Source organism: Nannospalax galili, unplaced genomic scaffold, assembly GCF_000622305.1.
Source record: "Nannospalax galili isolate Female #2095 unplaced genomic scaffold, S.galili_v1.0 scaffold225, whole genome shotgun sequence".
Taxonomy (NCBI): Eukaryota; Metazoa; Chordata; class Mammalia; order Rodentia; family Spalacidae; genus Nannospalax; species Nannospalax galili.
In genome coordinates this window covers 1,657,598-1,681,988 of record NW_008352653.1, presented here as the reverse complement: position 1 = coordinate 1,681,988, position 24,391 = coordinate 1,657,598, and the positions used below count along the sequence as shown (strand labels likewise).

At 44.8% G+C, this 24,391-nt stretch overlaps 1 protein-coding gene and 1 non-coding gene across 10 annotated transcripts in view; one reads left to right on the top strand and one right to left on the bottom strand.

Annotated features, from left to right (window-relative positions):
* The first annotated feature begins 5,185 nt into the window (after positions 1-5,185).
* Positions 5,186-5,287, top strand: LOC115067099. The gene has a single exon (XR_003846533.1). It is a non-coding gene; the product is annotated as a U6 spliceosomal RNA (small nuclear RNA).
* Positions 5,288-14,917: 9,630 nt separating this feature from the next.
* Kdm5c (lysine demethylase 5C) overlaps positions 14,918-24,391 on the bottom strand; it is a 45,795-nt gene continuing 36,321 nt past the window's right edge. For 3 of the 9 annotated variants that reach the window (XM_008849698.2, XM_017802354.2, XM_029554376.1), the window contains 12 exons: positions 22,914-23,095; positions 22,700-22,824; positions 22,422-22,569; positions 21,356-21,461; positions 20,255-20,613; positions 19,504-19,642; positions 18,823-19,002; positions 18,530-18,667; positions 17,770-18,354; positions 17,418-17,496; positions 17,086-17,285; positions 14,918-16,809 (listed from right to left, as the gene is read on the bottom strand). In XM_008849698.2, the coding sequence (XP_008847920.1) occupies positions 16,444-16,809; positions 17,086-17,285; positions 17,418-17,496; positions 17,770-18,354; positions 18,530-18,667; positions 18,823-19,002; positions 19,504-19,642; positions 20,255-20,613; positions 21,356-21,461; positions 22,422-22,569; positions 22,700-22,824; positions 22,914-23,095 (2,607 nt within the window). In that variant the 3' untranslated portion in view covers positions 14,918-16,443. Of the gene's footprint in view, positions 16,810-17,085; positions 17,286-17,417; positions 17,497-17,769; positions 18,355-18,529; positions 18,668-18,822; positions 19,003-19,503; positions 19,643-20,254; positions 20,614-21,355; positions 21,462-22,421; positions 22,570-22,699; positions 22,825-22,913; positions 23,096-24,391 lie in introns of those variants that run through there. The other 6 variants (XM_029554374.1, XM_017802355.2, XM_008849700.3 and 3 more) reach the window with 5 other exon arrangements.

The window sequence follows — 24,391 nt, the reverse complement described above, 5'->3', positions numbered from 1 at the left end:
TAATACTTATAGAGGAGCAAGAGTCAGTTTTATTCAGGGACGTGATCCTGGAAAGGCTACACATGCTCCAATAGATGGTTTTATACCTATGCCCATACAGGCAGCACTATGTGTATTCAATGGGTTTAAAACAAAGCACATTAAGAGAGAAAAGTGGGAGAGGGTTAGGGGAAGAATTGGAATTATTTATTAAATAAAAAAGCCTAATGCCAGATATGAGAAACCTTTTATTGTTGGTCAGTGAGATCCCAGATCCCCCCTCCCAAAAAATTACAAGATATTGCCATTGCTCTTGGCTACCATCCAGAACTTAATGGTAATACCCTATTCCTGAAGATACCACATACCTGAGTCATAGGACATGGAGAAATCAAGTTGATACCTGGAAGCTTCATCTGTACTGGCTAGCTTTCATAGTCCTGGAAGGTTCTATGCATACTACCAGGGGAGAAAAGTCATCAAAAGTTTTACCCTGCTGTGAACCCTGCAAGCTACAATAATGACTGGCTTGGTAAGATAAACCCATGGGTAGGGCTGGAGAGATGGCTCAGCAGTTAAGAGCACTGGCTTTTCTTGCAGAGGCCCTGGGTTCGATTCCCAGCATCCACATGGTGGCTGACAGCCATCCGTAACTCCAGTTCCAGGGAATCCGACACCCTCTTCTGACCTCTGTGGGCATTGCACAACATGGGTGCACTTACATAATACATGCAGGCAATACATTCATACAAATAAAATAAAAATAAAATATTTTTAAAATAAATAAATAAAAAGATATACCCATGGGTGCAATAGCGGTAGGAATGTTATGGCAGTAATGAACCACATTCTGGTTGGATTTAAGACCTGTTGCACAAGATGTAACTCATACCTGGTACCTACCATTAACTGGGCCCAAATCCTGTGGTTGCCAAAGTCATAGGGGAGAACCTAATACTGTTATTCTGCTAAGTGGACCTACTAATACACTGTCCTCTGAGGGTTTTTTGGTTTTGGTTTTTTGTTTTGTTTTGTTTTGGTCTTTTTGAGATAGGGTTTCCCTTCCCTGCAGCCTTAACTGTCCTAGAACTCATGATGTAGACCAGGCTGGCCTTGAACTCACAGAGATGTGCCTGCCTCTGCCTCCTGAGTGTTAGGATTAAAGGCATACACCACTACGCCCAGCTTGAGTTCTTACTCTTTTTTTTTTTTTTTTTCTTTTTGAGACAGAGTCTCCCTGTAGCCCCAACTGTCCTGGAACTTGCTATGTAGACCAGGCTGGCCTTGAACTCACAGAGATCCGCCTGCCTCTGCCTCCCAAGTGCTGGGATTAAAGGCATGTGCCACCATGCCCGGCTGGGTTCTTACTCTTATACCCACAGATTAGGACATCTTTTTAAAAAAATATTTTATGTGTATGTGTTTTGCATATATATGTATATATAATATGCACTATGTGCATGCAGTGCCCATGGAGGAAGAGGGTGTCAGATTCCTGGAATTGGAATTACAGATGGTTGTTACCCACCATGTGGGTGCTAACAACCAAACCCGGGTCCTCTACAAGAGCAGCCAGGGCTCTTACTCACTGAACCATCTCTCCAGCCCAGAATAGGGCATTTTTCAACTGTCATCAGAGAAGCTTCTTTTTGCAGTAGATGGTGATTCATACAGAGACCCATGACTACTCAAAATACAGAGAATAAGAGACTGTGAAGTGCTCAGCTCTAAATGGGACATCTATATCATACCCTGCCCCTAAGGCTCAGGGATCATTGAAGAAGAAGGGGATAGAAAGAGTGTAAGAGTCAGAGGTAGTGAGCTTGTACAGTGAAATGGTATTTGCCAGGCATGACAGAGCCATTACACACATGAACTCACAGCAGCTGTGACTGCATGCACAAGATCAAATAAGCCAAAATCTCAGCATGGAAGGGAGACAGGCTCATGAAAACCCACCCCCTAGCTGAGGAGCTATTGGCAATTAATGGCTGAAGGAGGAACCAGAGTCAGTTTTCTTTAGGGACGTGATCCTGGAGAGGCTATGTATGTTCCAAAAATGGTCCTACACCATTGGTCCCATAAAGGCAGCACTACATAAAAACAAAGCACAGTGTTGTCCCCTGGTGTTACAACATTATACCCATTAAAAGAATTCTCTCAGGGTCAACTCAGGGGAAACAGCTCATCTATGCTTCCAAGTGAAGCCAGACGTGATTGAGCAGGACCTTTGACTTATCTCCACATAGATAGAACTGGTAAAAGAAAGGAGCCAGGGGCTCCTCCCAAGCCCATGAGATCCCTGAGGAAGAGATCCTCAAACGACCTTAAGTGTAAAGATAAATTGATTTATTTGGGCCAACTGTATGGTCTTAAACACCCAAAAGGAAAGTATAACCAAAGAGTAAAGTCATCAGTATATTTCTTTAAGAGTTCAAGGGATTATACTTTCCAGACATTAGGCTTAAGTCCATATAAAAAGTTATTATTATTTTTTTGGTCTTTTTTGAGACAGGGTCTCTCTGTAGCCCCAGCTGTCCTGGAATTCAGTATGTAGACCAGGCCGGCCTTGAACTCACAGAGATCCGCCTGCCTCTGCCTCCCAAGTGCTGGGATTAAAGGTATGCCCACCTCGCCCGGCTTTTTTAACGTGTAGCCCAGGCTGGCCTCGAACTCCAGATCCTCCTGTCTCTGCCTCTTCAGCATATCCTACCCGCATGTGCCACCACTACTGGCCTTTAATCCCAGCACTTGGGAGACAGAGGCAGGCGGATCTCTGTGAGTTCAAGGCCAGCCTGGTCTACAGAGTGAGTTCCAGGCAGCTGGAGCTACAGGGAGACCCTGTCTCAAAAAGACCAAAAAAAAAAAAAAAAGTTATTTAGGCAATTATTTCTCATTGATGGTTTTGTTCCTAACCAGAAAGCGCTGCTCAGACGTAAGACTTCAAATCTTGGTCTGCAATACTGTAGTGCCCACCTGTAGCTAAGGGAGAGAACTAGCTATTGTTCTAAAATGATGGATGAATTTGTTTTCTCCCCCTATCTAGAAGCCTTTGAGAGGGAACTGACAGTGATTCTAACCACTACAATAGCTATCAAAATACCTGAAAGCAAATCCTGAATCTATCACTGTGAGTCCAGCCTTGGCAGACAAAAGAAAAATGAGGAGGAACCCAATAGAGGGATGCTTTTGGAAGCCCTTGTCAAGAAATTCCAATGGACTCTCAGATGAACATTTGAAAATTGCCCTGTTCTGACTTTTTTCTAGTTCCCTGTCTAGAACTTGTAATGCTAATTATTCTTGCCTTTACTTCTCCTTCACATCTCCTATTCACCAGTCAAGGACTTTCTTTCCCCCTACAGATAAGAGTTATGCAGTTTGGGAGTCTTTTAGATAGACCCACTGAAGGGGTACTCCAATTGCCTTGCCCTGCATCCCTGTTCAACATGGAAGAAGCCAGAGTGGGTGAGACCCAATTCCCTATCTGCAAGCTGGGTAACCTCTTCAGAGGATGGTGTGATAAGAATAGGAGGTAGGAATTGGCTAGGCAGTTGGGGAAAAAGACCCCAAAGAAAAGTATCCAGTTTCTTGGCTAAAACTCACAATGTCCTTGGGCCTCTTAGCAACCTACTCCATTCCAAAGGCCAAAAGTGTCAAAAATATTTGGGGGCTTTTGTCTAATCCTTAAAAGATTTTAGGGTTGGGGCTGGAGAGATGGCTCAGTGGTTAAGAGCACTGACTGCTCTTGCAGAGGACCTGGGTTTGATTCCCAGCACCCACATGATGGCTGCGAACCATCCTTAATTCCAGTTTCAGGGGACTCCGAAGCCCTCTTCTGACCTCCGCGGCATTGCACGACACAGGTGCACTCACGTACATGCAGGCAATACACTCATACACATAAAATAAAAATAATAAATAAAATATTTTTTTAAAAAGATTTTAGGGTTATCTCTTCAGAAGGGGGAATGTTAGAGTAGCCAAAAGCCCGATAAAAAAATAAAGAAGAACGAGTACATGAAATTGTCAGAAAAAAGTGATGGGGAGATATGGGAGGAGTTGGAGGGGAAGGAGTGGACATGGATTTGATCAAAACAGCTTATATGTATGTATGAAATTCTCAATAAATTATTTTTTAAAAAGGCTTCTCTCTAGTGATATTTTGTTTTCTGACTGTAATCATTAGTAGCGTGGCCAAACTTGCAACATGACGAGGAGACACTAGAAGCGGCAGCAGGGTCACAGCAGTGGTAAGGTGGCAGCATGCGCTGCCTCAGCAGCATCAATAGCAGTAACAGGACAGCTGGAGTGGCTGGGAGCAGAAACAATGGAGAGCATATGTGGTGAGGAAGAGGGAGGATGGAAGTACAGGAGTGCTAGAATTCTGACAGCCAAGATTGCGGAATGACAGAAGGCTGTGAAAAGCCAGAGATGAGAAATTGTGGGTCCCAGTTACTGGAACAGTGCCAGGGAGTGGCCAAGCTTTAAAGGCCGAGGGTCCTAATACCCTAGGCATGAGAGCTCTGACACTCACCACTATAGGACCCGAGGGTCCCAACACATACACAGAAGTTAAAACTAGCAGGCACTGCCTGTTGCTGCCACTCACTAATGCTGGAAGATGAGGAGCATAACTACCAGTACCAGATTTAGTTAGTGGTTAAAGCCCAGAGCAATAAGCCTCCAATCTGAACACCTGGAACAGTAAATCTCTGGCCTCTAAAGCTTGTAATAATACTCTAGATCCCAGGCCTTGGTGCTGAATACCTCTGTGTCTGTGTCTACCTGTCCATCCCCTAGGCCTCAAGTACTCAAGGACCTGGCACTGTGAACACTAGTGTATGTACACACACACTTTCCATTCTAGTAGGTACGTAGTGTCTCACCGTGGCTTTGATTTGCAGCTCCCTGTTAACTTATGAGTATCTTTTCATGTGCTTCTTGACCATTTTCATATCTTCTTTGGAGAGATGTCTATTCAAGTTGTCCACCCTTATTTTTTGACACTGGGTCTTGTGCAATCCAGGCTGGCTTCTAACCTGAAATTCTATTTCTGCTTCATGAGTACTGGAATTAGTCACATGCCACCATTCCCAGATTTTTTTTGCCTATTTTAAAACTGGAGTGCCTTTTTGTTGTTAAGTTCTTTTCGTAATCTGGACGGTAAATTCTTAGCAGATACATGAATTATAAATATATTCTAGGGGTACTTGCTTTGGCAGCACATACACTAAACCTGGAATGATACAGAGATCAGTACGGCCCCTGTGCAAGAATGACACAAATTCGTGAAGTGTTCCATATTTTTAAAAAGTGACATATTTAATAACCATAAAATTCCATACTTTTTGTCAGTTCAAAAAGCAGCTTTGTTACACATTAGTTCCATTAGTTCAAATCTGAGTATTTACATGGGCAAATCAATTTTACCTTTTTGCTTAGTAAATTCATTGAAAATTGGCTGAGAATTTTTCTTCTTCCTGGCATTATCAGTGAGCTGGAAATTATTTTGACATTTCATTTGGGATAAAAGATTTTAATATGTACGAAACATCCCATTCTTCAATCTATTGGGCACATAAGTACCTTTAAATCAGTTGTATATTATTTTCTTCTGAGGCATAACCTGTAGGTTTGGACAATACGCACATACACACACACACACACACACACACTCTAGGGGCTGAGTGGACAATACACACACATACACACATATACACACACACATACACTCTAGGGGCTGAGAGGGCTTAGCAATGAAGAACACATACTATTCTTGCAAAGGACCCAAGTTTGGTTCCCAGCTCACAACTACTTGTAATTCCTGCCCCAGGGGATCTGATGTCCTCTTCTGTTCTGCCAGTACCTGCACTCATGCGTATATACCCACACAGAGACACTTAGGTATAAGCTGCCTTTTCATTTCTTAGATTTCATTCTTTTTCTGTATTGTATTGTTTTTTAGATGGGGTCTCCCTGTAGCCCCAGCTGGCCTTGGAGCTCACTATGTAGACCAGGCTAGCATCAATCACACAAAGATCCGCCTGACTCTGCCTCCCAGGTACTGACAGTACAGGTGTGCACCACTATGCCCAGCTGATAATGTCTTTTAAACATTTTTTTGTGTGTGTGCTTTTATTTTGTATGAATGTTTTGCCTGCATGTAAGTGCACCTGTTGTCATGCAATGCCTGCTGAGGCCAGAAGAGGGTGCTCGATTCCCTGGAACTGGAATTAAGGGTGGATGCTGGAATTAAGGACAGTTTTTAGCCACTATATGGGTGCTGGGAACCAAACCCGGGTCCTCTGCAAGAGCAGCCAGTGCTCTTAACCACCGAGCTCTCTCTCCAGCCCTGATAATATCCTTTGATACAGAACAAAATGCAGATGAACTATAATGTATCTGCTGATGTTGCTCATGCTTTTTTAATATGTAAAAATCCACTACTGAATTTAAGGTCATGAAAATCAACTGTTTCCATTTAAAGAGTTTTATGGTTTTAGTTCTTTATATAATTGATTCATATTGAGTTAATAGTATATAGTGAGAAGCAGGGGGTCCAATTTCATTCTTTTTAAAATATTTTATTATTATTATTATTATTATTATTTGGTCTTTTTGAGACAAGGTCTCCCTGTAGCCGCAGCTGGCCTGGATTCACTAATGGAGACCAGGCTGGCTCGAACTCACAGAGATCCACCTGCCTCTGCCTCCCGGTGCTGGGATTAAAGGCATGCACTACCATGCCCGGCTTAGTATTTTTATTTTATGTGTATACATGTATTGCCTACATGTAGGTAAGTGCATCCGTGTCGTGCAGTGCCCGCAGAGAAGAGGCTGTCGGATCCCCTGGAACTGGAATTACAGACAGTTGTTAGCTGCCATGTGGGAACTGGGATTCAAACCCAGGTCTTCTGCAAGAACAATCAGTGCTCTTAACCACTGAGCCAACTCTCCAGCCCAATTTCATTCTTTTACATGTGAAAATTCAACTGTCCCAGCACCATCTGTTGAAGCCACTATTCTTTTCCTTACTGTGTATTCTGGCTTGGGAATTAGTCCAGTGGTAGAATGCTTGCCTACCATGTACGCATCCTTAGGTTCAGTCTCCAGCACCATTTGATTTGATTTTTTTTTAACATTGCTTTGGCTATTCATTTTATTACTCCTTTGCAAGTCCATTTGAATTTGAGAACTGGCTTTTCTTTGCCGGTAAAAAGACAGCTGGAATTTTCAAATGGATTGCATTGAATTTGTGGAGCTTTCCTTTTTTTTTTTTAATTTCAGCAACCTTTTTATAGTTTTCAATGTATAAGTGTTTCTCCTCCATAATTAAATTTACTCTTGGGTATTTTTTCAGATGCTAATGGAACTGCTTTAATTTCATTTTTGGATCATTTGTTACTAATGTAAAAAAAACAACGAACTTTTAAGTTAACCAATTTATTTTAAAATTTTTGTTAATTTTACATATATTTTTATGTGTATGCAGTGCCCGTGGGGGCCAGAAGATGACACTGGATCCCTGGAACTGGAGTTACTATGGTTAGGCACCTAGTGGGTGCTGGGAAATGAACCCAGGTCCTCTGCAAGATCAGCAGTTGCTTTTAACCACTGAGCCATTTCTCCATCCCCAAACAACTGATTTTTACATACTGATCTTGCATCCCGCAACTTTTTGGAATTTATCAGCTTTCTCGTGGAAATGACTTTTACAAATGGACATTTGGACTAATGACTTTTTATTAAACCAGCAAAACCATGCGCTTTTATGTCTTGTGACCTTTGTACTTGATCTCTTCCTAGGCAACCTCAATTTGGTACTCCACCCAAAAAAGATGATTGTATGTGTATTACGCAGGATATTTTTGAGAATTAGCATATCAAAGCACTGAAAGGTGTGCCCCATCTCCATTGGACACAGTGGAGGTGGTGAAGGACATTGACCGTGGGTGATTGAGATATTCTAGAACTAGGGATGAAAAGGCCAGATGGTCTGCTAACATTAGGGTGGAGTCAAGCTTCTACTTCCCCAATTGGAGCTGGAGAAACCATTTTAAATAAAATTATGGGCAGGGCAGAACTGGGGGGCGGTTCCTGCAACAGAGTTCAACAAGACAGTTCCACCAGCACAGTTCCAGGAGACAGTTCCAAGAAATATCTAGGGAAAAGAGTTTGGGTCGCTCTTAAAAACTAGGATTGCGGCTGGAGAGATGGCTCAGTGGTTAAGAACACTATTCTTGCAGAAGACCCGGGTTCGAATCCCAGCACCCACATGGCAGCTAACAACTGTACGGAACTCTAGTTCCAGGGTATCCGACAGTCTCTTCTGTCCTCCGTGGGCACTGCACAACATGGGTGCACTTACCTACATGCAGGCAATACACGCATACACATAAAATAAAAATAAAATATTTTTTAAAACTAGGATTAGGATTCTGTTTATTCAGGTAATTATAATGTTGGCATAGTAACACTGCACTATTTTTCTGCATCTGAAATGTATTTTCTATATAAGCTAAGGTACTTATTTTTTCCCTTTGTTTTATAACTGATTTTCTTATGTTGAATCATACCTGCATTCCTAGAGTAAGCCCTACTTGTCACAGGTTATAAAACTTTTTTTTTTTTTTTTTTGAGACAGGGTCTCCCTGTAGCCCCAGCTGTCCTGGAACTATGTAAACCAGGCTGGACTTGAACTCACAGAGTTCCACCTGCCTCTGCTGGGATTAAAGGCATATGCTACCACATTGCAGTTTATAATACTTTTAATCTGCTGCTGGATTTAGTTTAAGGCTTCGTTGAGGTTTTTGTGTTTATATTCATAAAAGATGGTGTGTTCTATAACCATCTTTTCTTGTGATATCTTCACATGGTTTTGATAAGGTCAAACTTTTTAATATGGATACACTCATTAGCAATCCTGTATACATAGTGCACATGATAGAAAGTACACTTTGTTAGCTGAAGCAGCTATGAGTATTTCTCAAAGTTGTTTTATTGGTTATCCCAAACTTGGACTCAACAGTAGTCTGTTAAATGAAGTTAAGATGCCAGAACTTCTCTGGGACAATGTAGACAGAGTGCAAAGGTTTAGGGCAATAAGAACATTAGAATTAGCTGGGCATGGTGGTACATGCCTTTAATTTCAGCAAGCAGGCAGCACAGGCAGAGAGATCTCTGGTTTATGTCTACATAGTGAGTTCCTGGCCAACTGGTGGCTATAGGGAGACCCTGTCTTAAAAAGACTGAAAAAAAAAAAAAGCTAGAATTGATTAATCATAGTAATCCATTCAACTCACTATACTAACATTGTTTTCACAAGGGCTTTGAAAAATACATTATGAAATACGGCAGAGACTGGCCAGGTAGTCATTAAACGTTTTTCCTCTTTTTCCTGAGGACAAATTCAGACTATATTTTCCAGTGTCCCCTGCAACTGGATATATCCATTATCTGAATTCCAGTTTCTTAAAACCTCTCACATGGTCATTTTCACTTTTGGCCAAGTAGGATGGAGATGATAAATACTAAAATCATGCTGTGTTTTGAAGATTTCAATGGGATCACCTCCAGAGACAAATTGAGTGTGGTTCCTATAATGGACGGCAGTAGTCAGAATGGATTGATCTGTGTAGATCTATAATACTAATTTAATATGGTTTCCCTGGTACTAAAATGGATGGACAGTCTATACCAAAAAGTCTTATTTGTTGCATAACCAAAAATAAATCTAGTATCACAAATGAAGGTCTAGACACCAAAGTGCAGAGTCCCAATCTCTCCCTCAGTTCACAGACTAAAGCCCCTTGAATGAAGAGGAAGGGTTCCTTTGAAGAAAAGCTTTGCTATACTTTTTACAAGTGTATATGGTAAAATTTCCCTCCTTGCTTTCACCACAGAGACCTCCACACTGATGACAGAAAAATACCAAGACCTCTTGAAATACACTAGATATCAGTTCTGAATTAGTGCTAATCCCTGATGACCCAGGCTATCATTGTGGTTCACCAGTCAGGGTGACATCAGATTATACATGAAGTTTTGTCCTGAGCCTTTTTATTGACCCAGGGGATTTTTCCAGTTCCTGGATATATTAGTTAAACACACAGTATACATAGCATAAAGAAGAGAAAAGCCCTGCTGGGGGAGGGAGAGTAGTTTTTCTGTGGTGCTGTGGCCAACCAGTGTAGGTTGCCCAAGTTCCAGTGGTTGGCCCCACATTCATGCAGCTACATACCATAAAGGCAGCTAATTCAAGGTAGATCTGTTGGAGCAGGCCTGGGGTAAGTTGGAGGATGGCTATGATCAAAATACATTGCATACATGTATGAGATTCTCAAAGAATAAAAAATGCTATAGATGAGCTGGGCATGGTGGCTCATACCTTTAATCCCAGGCAGAGGCAGGAGGATCTCTGTGAGGCCAGCCTGGTCTACATAGTGAGTTCTAGGCCAGCTGGGGCTATAGGAAGACTGTCTCAAAAAAGATTAAAAACAACAGGGGCTAGAGATGGCTCAGAGGTTAAGAGCACTGGTTGTTCTTGCAGAGGACCCGGGTTCAATTCCCAGCACCCACATGGAGGCTACAAACTGTCCTTAACTCCAGTTCCAGGGGAATCGGACACCCTCTTCTGACCTCTGCGGCACTGCACGACACAGGTGCACGCACATACATGCAGGCAATACACTCATACACATAAAATAAAATAAAATAATAAAAATTACTATATACTAAAAAAGAATACCAGGGCCATAGTATAAGAACAAATTAGAGTTGAAAGATCAAATTGAGGACTTCTGGAAACTAACAGAAAATAAAAAAGAAATACAACATTAAAATTTTTCATTACATCCATTTGTGTGTGCATGCAGGCAACATGTCACAGATGTGGAGGTCAGAGGACAACTTGCAATTGATTCTCTCCTTCCACATGTGGGTACCAGGAATGAGCTCAGGTCACCGGGGTTGCATAGTAAGCACTTTCACCTGCTAAGTGGCAACATCATGATATAGGAGGTCTCAGAAGCAGAGAAAAGGTCTGTTAAATTTGGTGGCAACACTGCATCAAATCAGTTTATACAACCAAGTCTCGAAAACCTAAGTTACCTATACCTGAGCAAGTGGCTCATACCTTCTACACCATCATTCTTTTCTTCCCTATATCTTGAGGCCTTATGTGGAGCTTCTTGAGGCCAGATAACCAAGAGATACAATAGTCAAACAAACTGATGGTTCGACATTACATGTTGGCACCTGCTCAAAGTGGCTAGATTCAGGGTTACAGTTTCACTTAGAGGTGATCCTCAAGAACAGTGAGAAGGAAATTTTTCCAGTAGGAAAATTACGGTCACAGAAAAGGTCAGAAATCTAGATACCTGTCCACTGACTCATGATTCATGGTCAAGAATTTGCAAAGAACAAGATTGAAACACTGAAAAGGACATGTAAGGAAAATGCATATATGGATGTCCCTCTTGGAATGGGCAGTGTTTCACATAAACAGGGAGAATCCACTACCAAGGAAGATCTCAGTCAGATGAGAGATTTCCATTCTGTGGATGTGGTTAATCTCTATCTTGTCACATCACTTTTATCCTTATCCAAAAGATTCCTGAATGTAGCCATGATGGCAGCTATAAGCTGTACTCCAGTACGGACTGCCCTTGAGGCAAATCTGGCTAGTTACTGCTGAATGTTCAGCCTGCCAACAGAAGAAACTGCTTATAAGCCCTTTTATGGAACCATGTCCTGATGGCAACGGATTACAGAGACATGATGAGAAGCCACTGGGACCTCTAAAACTCTACCACAGAAAGCAGATTGGAAAAACTCAGCTGCAAACATGCTACTCCTTATGAAAAAGAAGGCACAGAAGGTGGAACCAAGGGCCCAAAAATTAAGAGCCAACAGCATGAAAGCTTACTTCTAGATCTTATAGTCAAATTAAGACATTTACCAGCTGGATTTCAGACTTGTTACAAATCACCAATTCCTTTATCTTTTAATTACTACAGGCACTTGTGCATGCGCACCGATACACACACCTTACCCTTTTTGAACTGGACTATCTGTATATGTCTTTTTTTGCCATTGTATATTAGATGTGCTAGGGACAGATAACTTGTATCTTACCACAGAGAAAAATGATACTTGAGCCATATATAACGAATATACCAGTGCCATGCTGGGCGTGGTGGCACACATCTTTAATCCCAGCACTTGGGAGGCAGAGGTAGATCCCAGCACTTGGGAGGCAGATCTCTGTGAGTTCAAGGCCAGCCTGGTCTACATAGCACTGTAACAAGTTCCAGGCCAGCTGGGGGCTACAGGCTCAAAAAAAAAAAAAGAGAATATACCCAAGGCAACTCATTCACGTTTGAGGTGGTGATGTTGTAATGGGATGAGACTTAAGAGAATTTAGAAACGAATGAATATACTTTGTATGTAGAAGGGACATGAATTAAGTATGAGAGCAAGTCATGGCAGTCATTCTCCAAGATGACCCCCACCTCCTGGTATTTACATTCTTGTTTAATTCCCTCCTTGTGAATGTGGTCTACACCTGTATTTTTTTTCCCGCCCTACTAATGGCTTCTAATGAATACACAATTGCAAAAACAATGGGATGTCACCTCTGAGATTAGGTTATAAACTGACTTCTGTCTCACACGCTGCCACTCTCATTCTCTCTTGCTTATCTCAACTGTTCTGACGAAGCAAGCTGCCATGTTGTGAGCTGCCCTATGGAAAGATCCACATGGCAAAGAACTGAGTGAACCCTGTCCAATAGCCAGCAAGAAACTGAATCCTGCCAACAGCCATGAGGATCTAAGCAGATACTTCTGCAATTAAGCCTCAAGATAGATGACTGCAGCCCCATTTGATAACTTCATTGCAGTCTGGGAGTTGGCCCTGATAAACTCAGTTAAGTTATACCCAAATTTCTAACCCACAGAACTGAGAATTTATCTCAGTTTAGTTGCTTTATGGTATGTTTGCTTTTTGTTTTTGAGAGAGGGTCTTGCTGTGAAACCTTGGCTAGCCTCAAACTTGCGATCTCCCTGCTTCTACCTCCAGAGAATTGGTTTCGGAGGCACGTACTTGTCAAGTTAGTTTAACACAGGCATGGAAATAATTATGTAGAACTTTAGCAATATGAGTCTCTACCTACCAAACCAGCATTGCTGAATTCCCAGCCTACCAACAGTAAAGTCACACTATGAACAATATCCTGGTGGCAGACCAATTACTTTGGACTCCTTCTGACATGAAGAATAGGACTCTAGATTTATAAAGGTGAAAATCATAGCCCTGTAAAGCTATGCCTGGTCCTGGCCTATTCTCCTGGGGGGGTGGTCTATTTCCTATATGCTTAAAAGGATTCTGCAAACCATCTTACATGGAGCTTGGCACCAGAAGTGTGTTCACAAGGAATGCCTGTCTTCGCTTTTCTGGGATATAAGTGCCCCAGGGGCAAGGACTCTCTCTTCTCTGCTTCTCATCACTGTATCAGGTCTTCTGAGAAGTATGGTTAATATCTTCACTTCAGGGCCCTGCTGACCATGATTCTCAAACCCAGGCCCCACTCCTAAAGTAGCATCCTGCACTAGTGGGCTTTATCCAGTGCAGGAGTAGAGTTCATATACAGCTTGGGCTCCAGCTGTCATTTATATCTGCCTCTTTCTGAAGTGACTATTCAGATCCCAAAGCCCCAAAACAAAGTCAGAAGACTTAAGGCCTGGGTCTTGCCCTCTTCCCTCCAGGAACTATCAGTACAGGAAGCTTTAGGTGGAGAGGAGAGAAACCCATTAAACCTAGTGTTTCAGACCCCATTTAAGGCACACTGGAAGCACTAAAAAGCTAGAGGTGGGAAGAAAAGGTCAGTTGGGTCAAAGGAAGAGTATGGGGTAGGAGTTTAGTAGGAGTAATGTTTCTTCCATTCCCTGCAAACTCAGGTACATCCTGACAGAAGTGGAACTGTCTGGCAGGATGAAGCAGCAAGGTGTTATTTCTAAAAGAAAATGACTTTGAGGTAAGACTTCCTCTACATCCTCAGCCTTATTCTACCCACCTCTCTTACTCTCTTGACATCATCACTCTTTTTCGAGGGGAGTGTCTGGGAAAGGGGGATAGATGTAGAACCAAAGGAAAGTCTAAGATTGAGTTCCTTTGGGCACCTGTTCAGATGGCTCTTCTGCAACCTTCAACTCTATTTCCATGATTAATTACAACAGATGGGCAAACAAAAGGTCAGTGTTTTCCCCTTGAGTGGGGGACCTGGGATCAAATCAGGCCCAGAACAGGGTTGTTCAGTGGCATTTCCCTTTCAACACATATAGACCGGAAAGGGCAGGTCTGAGCCATGTTCCCACCACTAAAATCCATCAAAAGAGGGTGGGATATCTTATATCACTAGGTTCCTATCAACTGGAAATCCTGGGAAAAGGGAGAAGTGGAACAAAACGAGCCTTCTGAACATATAAATGAAGGAAAATATAGAGTGGCAGTGTGCTGAGCTCCTTAGCTAGGGGTCAAGGCCAGACTTCAGCTTCTAATACCATTCAGCAGACCTTGAGAAGAGAAAATCCTCAGAGAAGCTAGGAATGAATGGAAGCTACCTAGAAAAGCAGGGCCTCCATGCTTCTGCTTCCTCTCTATGCCTAGGTAAACTCTGAACACAGAATACTAGGGACCACAAAGAATGGTTCTCGGCCTTTGGAGGGTCCCTTTATGAATCTGATGCAAACTGGTTAGTCTTATCTGAAAAAAAATGCATGCAGCTACCCACAAAAACATGTAAACAATCTCCAGGAGAGCGGGAGTGTAGCCCCTTCATATTTGAGGCTCAGAAAGGGGAAAATCTGCCCAATCACTGTAGGACTGTTAGTAGGCCTGAAGCTACTATACTAAATCAAAGAAGCCAGACACAAAAGGATCACATATTGTACAATTTCATTTATATAAAATGTCCAGAATAGACAAATGGGGATGGGAGGATAACACACGTAAGGAATGTGGGGCTTCTTTTGAGGATGATAAAAACATTCTAAAAATTTTTTTGCAGTGGTGGCTGAATAACTGAAATATACTAAAAGTCACTGAATTATATACTTTAAGTGGATGAACTATATGGTATAATGCAGATTTTTTTAAGTGACTCATAAATTACAAATAACCACACATTCATTAGAGACAGAAAGAACCAACATCAAGGATGGTGCTCTGAATGTGGCATATGGTAGACAAGAAAAGACTCTACAAAGAATGAGGTTGTATGGATTACTTTGAAAAGGAAATGAAGTATCACAGAAAGTTTCAAGCATGATCAGATCTACACTTCCAGAACAATGGTCTGACTCACCAAATTACATATTTAAAACTGCTGAATTTTATGGTGTGGATACTATACCTCAATAAAGTCACAAAGAAAAAGTCCCCAGTGGAACAGGAAGCTAGAGAACAAAACTAGGGGAAACTGCTGTGCAAATTAGGCTTGGGGGAGAACCAGGGTGACTTGTCCAAGGTTAGAGAGAAGCTAGTAAGATTCAGAGTCAGAACTCTGGTTCCCCGACCTCAGCCCTGGCACCACTGCTAGTACTAAAGCTGCTCCATTAACAGGTGAAGAAGTCTGCTTTCTTTTTGAAGAGAAATGCACTTCAAAAACATGTTTCAAAAAAACATTGCTAAGGGTTTTATTTCTAACAAGAGGAAAATAATAAAATAAAATTAAAATAGGCTTCAGCTGGAACGAAGTTTCTTCTTTTGCTTTTCCTTTTGAACAAATTAATTACACACCAACAATCTTCTTTTATTACAGCATGAACCCAGGAGGAGGAAAGGAGACAGGGGAGGATGGGCAGGAAGGGTTGAGGTGGGTGTGTGGACAAGCACCAAAAGCCTTCTTCAGACCATAGGGAGCCCTGTTCAGCTCCCAACAAAATTCATTTAAAATTAAAAAAAAAGTGAGCACAGCTATGTGAATTTTCCTCCTCCTGGGTAGAACAGTGGGAGAAGGTGGAGAAGGTAAGAGGGAGGAAGTAAAAAGGAGGTGGGGAAGGCAAAAGAGTAAGAAGGGGAGGGGAGGTTAGTGTAGCATGGCCTGACCAGGGCCAGAACTGGGGAGAAGGGAGAGGTCCCCCAGTTTGCATATTCCCTGGATTTGTCTCTGGAATGGTGATGGCCCAGCCCCAGTTGACCCCCCTGCCCATCTATCTATCTGCCTCTGGTGTCTGGAAATGCTGGTTAGAGGTTACCAGGGACGGGAGACTCCAGGGGCCGGCCCCCAAGAGCTGAGGTCTGAACAATACCTTGGAGTCAGAATACAAAAGTCACAGACTCAGGGGTGGTGGTGAGTCTCCCCCACCTACCCACCCACCTCCAAGAAGCAAGCTTGATGGTCAGAAAGGATCCTTGAGGCCAAGGAGGAATCTTTGATGGGGTCTGTGCTAGGCTCAGCCACTGTCACAACTGTTGCCGAGGTGGCTGCTGTGGGCAGGGTATCAGCAGCCGGGAAGTCAGAGTAGAAAAAGGAGCTGAGGGGTCTGAAGTGGCCTCTAACACCGGTTCTAAGCCATCCTGGTCCTCCTGGATGCTGGGGCTGCCAGTGGTAGGGAGGGGCACAGGGGGGGCCTCACCCCCAGTCTCCTCCTCCAGCTCCTCTTCTTCTTGGGCTTCCTCAGCTTCTGGCCCTGAGCTCCGTACCCTCTTTGGCTCTAGCTCCTCTCGGGCTGGGTCATCGGTCTCCCCACCCCGATCCACCTTCCGCCGCCGCCGCCTCTCCAGGGCTCGGCCTCGAGCCCGACTCCCATGGCGCTCTGCTTTCTCAAGCTGTGATCACAGATGGGCAGAAAGAAAGATTATGAGTGAGACTTGGTTGTGGATGCCTATAATCTCAGCACTTTTGAGTCTGAGGTAGGAACACTGCCATGAGTTCAAAGCTAGCCTGGGCAATATAGCCAAGTACCAGGCCAGCTGGGGCTATACAGCAAGATCTTGGCTTACCCTCCCTCTTTCAAAAAAAAGACAGGTGTGGGCCAACAGCCAGGGCCTGGGCTCCCTGGCTAATTGGCCTGACCTGGCCCTGCCCATGACTCCTTTCCTTACCTCCAGAAGTGTATGGATCCTCTCCATGTCTGGAGGCTGCCCAGCCTGCAGCAGTTGCCAGATGCTGTGGTTCTCATCTAGGGTCACCTCAAGCAGATCACCTTCCATCATAAGCTCCTCCAGGGGGGCCCGGGTTGCCTCAGGCAGTTCCAACACAGGGCCAGTCAACTGTGGCAACAGCGAGGATAGCAGCTCCAGATCTGGGGGTTGTGGCAACAGGCTAGGTTAGAGGTTGTCCTTGGTCTTATCCCACACCACTATGACAGAGCTGAGGACACCATGGGTCACTCTGCTAATACTCAGCAGCCTACTCATACTACAGCTAGACCTACCTCTCTTACCTGAGCCCTCCTCTGTGGCCACCTTCTCAGGACTGGTCACACTGTCCCCATTCTCCAACAACCCCTGGACCTGCCAAGGAGATCAGGAAAGGGCAGGGGGGTAACTGAACTGAAGAGCCAGTCCCTACTCTTCCTTCCTCAACCCCAAATCTAAGAGCCTCTATGGAGGGCTGACATGGGGTGCCAGCAACAAGCAGGGTCTAGAGACGTGGACAGATATAGGATGAAACAAAACTGGGCCAAAAGAGTCTTAAAACTGGAGAAAAGGCAGAGCTGGAGTCTAAATAGGGGTACAGGCCAGGGAACAGAAATTTGAGGGTAAAATCTGGGCTAAGAAGCTCACCTTAGGAAGATCCTTGCCAGTGCCTTCTCCAGCATCTGAAGAGTATGCAGGGGTCTCCTCAGGCCTGGATTCAGCCTGTAGTTGTTGGCGGAGTTCAGCCAGCCGTCCCAACAGAGCAGTCACTTCCTCAGAGGCCAAAGCCTGTCTGGCACGGCCTTGCCAGCTGATGGCCCTCTCTGTGAGGCACTGTAGGGCCTCGCCCTCCGGCAGCCGCACAGGCAGTCTCTGTAGGGCTACCAGCAGTGCCAGGATGGTCTCCAGACGTGGGCGCCGAGAGCGCATACACAGTGGACACAGAAATTTGGTGTCCCATTCCCACCAGGCCAGCAGTGGGGATGAGGTAGGACTGGACCTCGGGGAGCTGAGGAGCCGGGGTACTGTCACACACCGCCCATGGAACCAGTCCTGACACAGGTCACACTGTAGAGCTCCCACCCCTGCTGGCACTTGCCCACACACGCAGATAGAAGTTGTAGAGGACGATGTGGTCAATGGTATCAGTGGATTAGGCTTGGCTGAATTGGTGCGACGAAGCTGCAGGATACCCTCTTTCTCCTTCTGCTCCCCCTCTTTGAAGGCCACGATCTGCCGTGCCCAGAATAGGGGGAAGAAAAGATCAACAACCTGTCTCCTTCATTCTCTGGACTCCTCAACACCCCACTCCCAAACCAGGAAAACTGAGCTCAGGGAACAAGCGGTCTGCCCATGGTCATAGGGCTCAGACAATCATCACCAGGCTCTTCACCCATCTGTATCTTACCACAGAGCCTGGGTCCCTGAGGTCCTGTGCAGACAGCCCCAGCAGCTCTGTGTCAGATTTGTACAACCCCAGCTCCTTCTCCATCCACCGGCTGCGCTTGGTGCTGTCTGAGCCGGCGTCTGCACACGGGCAGAGCACCTGAGGCAGGCAGACAGAGGCAAATGACCATTCTTCCATACCTCCCATACCCTCTCCTCCCCAGTGCTACTCAAAAACCCATATTCTCATATAAACTATCTCAGAACAGCCAAACCAGGCAAGGAGAGACTATAGGTCAAAGTGCTAGTACTCACCTCCAATAGTGTATAGCAAGAGTTCTTCTTGAGGAAGGTCTTGGAGGCCTTCTCTCTCCACGAGTGTGCTGTCAGTACCTGCAGCTCTAGCTGTCTTAGTTCTTCCAGGCCCACTGGGAGGTCCCGACCCACAGCCACCAGGCCCTCCAAGTCATCCAAGCAGGGGTAGTGGTCACCATTCTGAGCATGGGGCGAGAGAAAGATGAGTTGAACTTGTCAAGATCTACTGATTCTCCATGTCTGACTTAAGCTGGGAAGACAGACTGTATTCAGGATCTCAAAACAGAAAACAACTGATAATGTACTCAAGAATACTTCTAACCACACATGACACCATTCACAGACTGGCTCAGTCCAGGTAGCCAGTAAGTCTTCACAAATACTAGATTAGCTATTCTATTGTGGTCTGTCTTTTCTATCTACTGCCAGGCACCTGTCATTTTCTATTCTCCACATTTGCCTCCCTGCTGCACCATCCTCATCCCAACCAGCACTCCACTTCCTTCAGGCCAGTCTCACAAGTCCTCCTCTCACACTGCTCTCCAAGCACATTTTTTTGCCTCCTCGCAATGTGCTGTGCCCCATTCTACTCTCTAGCCATCAACACAGAACTCAGTGCATGTATCATTTCTTCCCAGCTAGATGAAAGGTCTACAGTGGGTGTGGAGAAAGGGTTCTTACTTGGATTTCATCCACATCAGCAATCCATGCTCGGGCCTTAGCAAGAGCCTCCTTCAAAGACTGGATATTGGGCAGGTGAACAGGGATGTTTTCTGCTTCATGGATTATGGCCTCAAGTGTGGCTGGTGGATGTTTCTGCCTAAAGGAGTAGGGGAGGGAGAAGAGGGTGTCCAGTTTGGCATGATCAGGGCCTAGCCTGACCAGTAGATAAACATGTATAAGCTCGTTGTTGGGCATTTATTATTCTTGCTACTTCTATTTGCTTTTATCTTGTTAAAGATGGTTGCCAGGCGCTACTTCCTCCAGACAGCATGCACTCATATACCCTCTGCCATAGCTCTTATACCTGTGTTTGCCACTCTGTCAGCTAGCTGGAAGTACCCACACACACAACATTTGAGTAACCTGTGGCTGAAGTCTGTTAGATACCCCATGTGTGGCATCTTTTTACCTACATCTATGTATTTGTTTGTTCCTTATGCTCTTGTATAGGTATATATGCCAGCCTATTGGTATTGGACTAGACTGATATGTATACACATATCACCTTGTCCTCCTCTGCTTCTCCATCAGCCTATCTCTACCTCTCTGTGTATACAGACTTAAAGAATGAGAAAAGGAAGAAAAGAGCAGGGAAATTTAATATACCCACATGGGGTGTGATGCCCAAGGCTACCCACAGTACATTTCAGGTTCTTCACTAAACTTTGAAGGATAAAGAATGGCAGGGGAGGGAAAGGGCTGGACCTACCTGGCCTCCAGGCAGAGGTGGGCTTTCTCCTCCCAGCGTTCAGCAATGGTCAGCAGCTCCTGAAGCTCTGCCTGGGCCTTATCCACAGCAGGGCTAGGGGCTACACTGGAGCCCGCAACCAATAGTCCCCGCATGACGGCCAGGGTACCCCTTCGGGCAGAGGGAGCCAGCGTGCGTTTTACCTCATCCAGCCAACGCGCCTGTTCCACCTGCCGCTGGAGCTGCTGGGCCTCAGGCACCTCCACCCCCAGCCGCTGCCCCCTCTCCAACAGGGACTGCAGCAGCCCTGGATTGGAGGGTAGTGAGACCAGGGCCTCACGGGCCTCAGTCTGGTAGGCCTCCACCTGTTCCAGAATACCCTACCAGAATACAGGATGAAGAACAAACCCTTCAGCTGGGGCAGCTTAAGAAGTCCCACCACTACATAGTCTTACTCCAGTGTCTCCTTCCCCTTCACCCGTTTGAGAAAATGAAGCTTAACAGAGCTAAGCGCTCCTTCTCTAAACTCTAAAATAGTGGTTCCTATACCACAAGACTGCTCATTAAGATGCTCTGGGAGATGTGTTAAAATGCACATTCCTAGGCTTTTCTTTTTTTGTCTTTTTGAGGCAGGGTTTCCTTGTAGCCCCAACTGGCCTGGAACTTGCTATGTAGACCGGTCTGGCCTCAAACTCACAGAGATCCACCTGACTCTGCCTCCCAAGAACTGGGATTAAAGGTGTGTGACACCAGGCCCGGCCCTAGGCATTTTTATTAAAGATTGATCAGGAATTTGTACTTTCCTTATTTCTGCACAGGATTCTCTTGAGCAAAGTACTGAGAAAGTCTCTGCCCTAAGAAATACTATGCTATACAAACCTTCATGCTCACTCTGGGGTACCCTGCCTTTTCCACCTGACTTCAACTTTTATGAGCTCTATTCATTGTTTTAAGCCCAAGACGCACCCTTGTTATCTCCTTTTCTTCTTCCTCTAGCAAACCTTCCCTTGACTCTGCAACTTATATATCCCTGCTATCTATCCCTCAAATCTCAACATTTAAGAACTTGCCTCATACATCTCTCACACAAGCACCATCTTCACCCAAGCCCACTCTCCTCACCTTGACATCCCCAATCTGGTGCATGGCACAAGGCAGGTTGTTCATCTGGCCTAGAAAGGTTCGTAGCTCAGCCAGGGTCATCTGTAGACCAGCTACCCTGTTGGGGCTACGGAGTTTCATGTGTGAGATTTCAGATCCAAGCCCAGTCCCCTCCCTCCATCTATGCCTTTCCTCACCATATCTGTCTACCTTGATCTTACACCTCAGTGTTCCCACAACTTGCCCAGATTACAGGGAGGGTTTTTTAATCTTAGCATGCGTGTAGAATGAAGGGATAGAATTAGGAGAGAGGGAAATATTTGAAGGGTGAAGGAGCTTATAAACTAACTGATAACAGAAGCCAGACTTTATTCTTACATCCCCCACTGACACACATGGAGTTGGGGATAGAACCCAGAGCCTCACATACCAGGCAAGCATTAAGTCATACCATTAGCCCCTAGACTTACAATCAATCCTCTGTGAACTGAAGTTGTACAGCTATAGCTATAGCTAAGGTTTTCTTGTCTATGTCCCGTTCTTGTCCCTAAACCTCTCACACTCTTCCCTGCCCACAATATCCCTCAAGCCATCTCTCAAATCTTCTACAGGTACAGAGAAAAGAAAACACTTGTTTTTCATATCATTAAAGCTCTTTCTCCATGATAAGTTGCATGTCCTCCCTGCGCTCTGAAATACTTCCTAGGCCATCTCACACTTTGGCGATTTCTTGCTAATGTTCCATGTACCCAATGATGTTCAGAATCCATCTCCCCTTTTGAAAAAGCTTTATTTATTTTTAGGTGTATGAGTGTATTGCCTGCATGTATGTAAGTGCACTCGTGTCAAACAATGTCTGCAGAGGACAGAAGAGTGCATCAGATCCCCTGGAACTGGAGTTATGGACAGTTGTTAGCTGCCATGTGGGTGCTAGGATTCGAACCCAGGTCTTCTGCAAGAACAGCCAGTGCTCCCAACCACTGAGCCATCTCTCCAGTCCCAGAACCACCCCCCTCCCCAATGCACTTTTCCCAATTACTAGATTATCGGCAGACTATTTATGCCAAAACACCTCATGCCAACTTACCCAGCTTCCTGGCCACTGACCAGTCCCAAAGCCCGGGATACACAAGACTCTGCCTCACTCAGGCAGTTCTTCAATCGCTGGAGCAGCTCACTGTTAGGAAACCTTCGTTCACGGGCCTCAGACTCTAGCGCTCTGAGCTCTTCAAGGCCTGGAGGGAGAATGAGAGCAGCAAGGAGTAGGCAGTATTAAGTAAAGGCAGAGAGGAAAGGGGTCAGGGATACAGAAGAAAAGAGAATAGAACTTGCCTGTGGAATCCCTCCGACCCCCCCATCACTCACTGCGCTTCCGCCCATCTTCCACCTCCAGGGCCACTCGTACTTTGTTAGCCCAGGTGTCAAAGGACTCGGCTCGAACTTTCAGCTTATGCAGCATGGCAGGGAGTTCATCCAAGGTGTACCGATAGCTAGAGGGAAAGGATAGGGAATATCACATCTAGTCCAACTTTGCACTCTCCTCCTTGCCCTACTTCCTTCAAGGAGGCCATAGACTTACCGCAGGTACTGACGGCTGCTGGAGCACTTGCAGAGGTCATTGATGTGAGAAAGGCAGACAAGGCCATCTGGGCAGTCATAGCAGGCCAAGGCAGATAGGAAACATGTGGTCTTGCATTTTATGCACTGGCGCTCATCATCTGGGAGCAGCTCAAAAGCCTCTCGCTCAGCCTCGGTGATACCCTGGGGGCATTCAATCCACACATTATATAGAACCAGACAGGGTGGCAGAAATCCCATCTTAGCCATCACAGAGCTCCACTTTAAACTCAAATCTATGCCAAGGGCCATGGAAATTAGAAGGTTAAGCCTCAGAGCACATCTGTCCTCGGTCAAATCCAGACTCTCAAAGCAGAGGCTCAGATGGATCAGGGTAAAATCACCTCAGTGTGGACTGACGACAAGAGAATCTTATAAAGGAAGAAAAATCTGGCTGAGATTCAGATTAGGAACTGGGCATCGTGGCAAATGCTTATGATCCCAGCATTCAGAAAGCTGACTGAGGCAGAAGGATTGCTACGAATTCACAGCCAGCCTGGGTAGTAAAAGCAAGATGATGTCTCAAAACAAGGGCCAGTGTGTGATGGCTCAGCAGGTAAAGGTGTTTGCTGTACAAACCTGACAACCCAAGTTTGATCTTATGTAAAGGTAGGAAAGAACTGCCTCCAAAGTTGTCCTCTGACCTAGTGCACACATACCTATGTACACATACACATCATGTACAACTGCATACATGATAACAATAAATAAAATTTTTAAAACAAAAACAAACAAAAGATCCAAATTAGCACAGAGGAGAAAGAGATGAAGAAGGTTGTAGACCAAGACACCAGAGAGGTAGAAAAGTAGGGTGTGTACTGGGGAACAATGTTAGCTTTAATTACTCAACACTCACTATGTTCTGGGTACTATACTAGCTTAGCTATCAGGAAACAGAGCTTATGAAAATGCAATTGGATATCTTTGTGTCCAGGGTTTAAAGATAGAAAATTTTCAAGCCAGGTGTGGTGGTGCACACCTTTAATGCTAGGACTGGGGAGACAGAGGCAGGCGGATCTCTGTGAGTTTGAGGCCAGCCTGGTCTACATAGTGAGTTCCAGGCTAGCTGGAGCTACAGGAAGACCCTGTCTAAAGAAGACAAAGAAGAAAAAAAGTTCTGGTAATGATTAAGGAGAAGATGCTTGTAGCGGTGCCTGAGACCTTGAGTTACTCACTTGTTCACTTGCTGCATTTCTTGAGCTTTTTATATGGCTCGGTGCTGTGAACCTGGGCCACAAAGAGAAAACTCAAGCTCATGTACTAAGTTAGGAAGTAGAAATAATAGTCTATATTTCATAACTGAAGAATCTGAGGCTCCAAGAGGTGATCTGTCCAAGGCCACAGAGCAATTCAAATGATGGAACTGAGACTTGAACCCAGGCCCAACAGTTTCTAAAACCTTGTCAAACACGAGGCAACTTTTAGATCCATCAGTCCCCA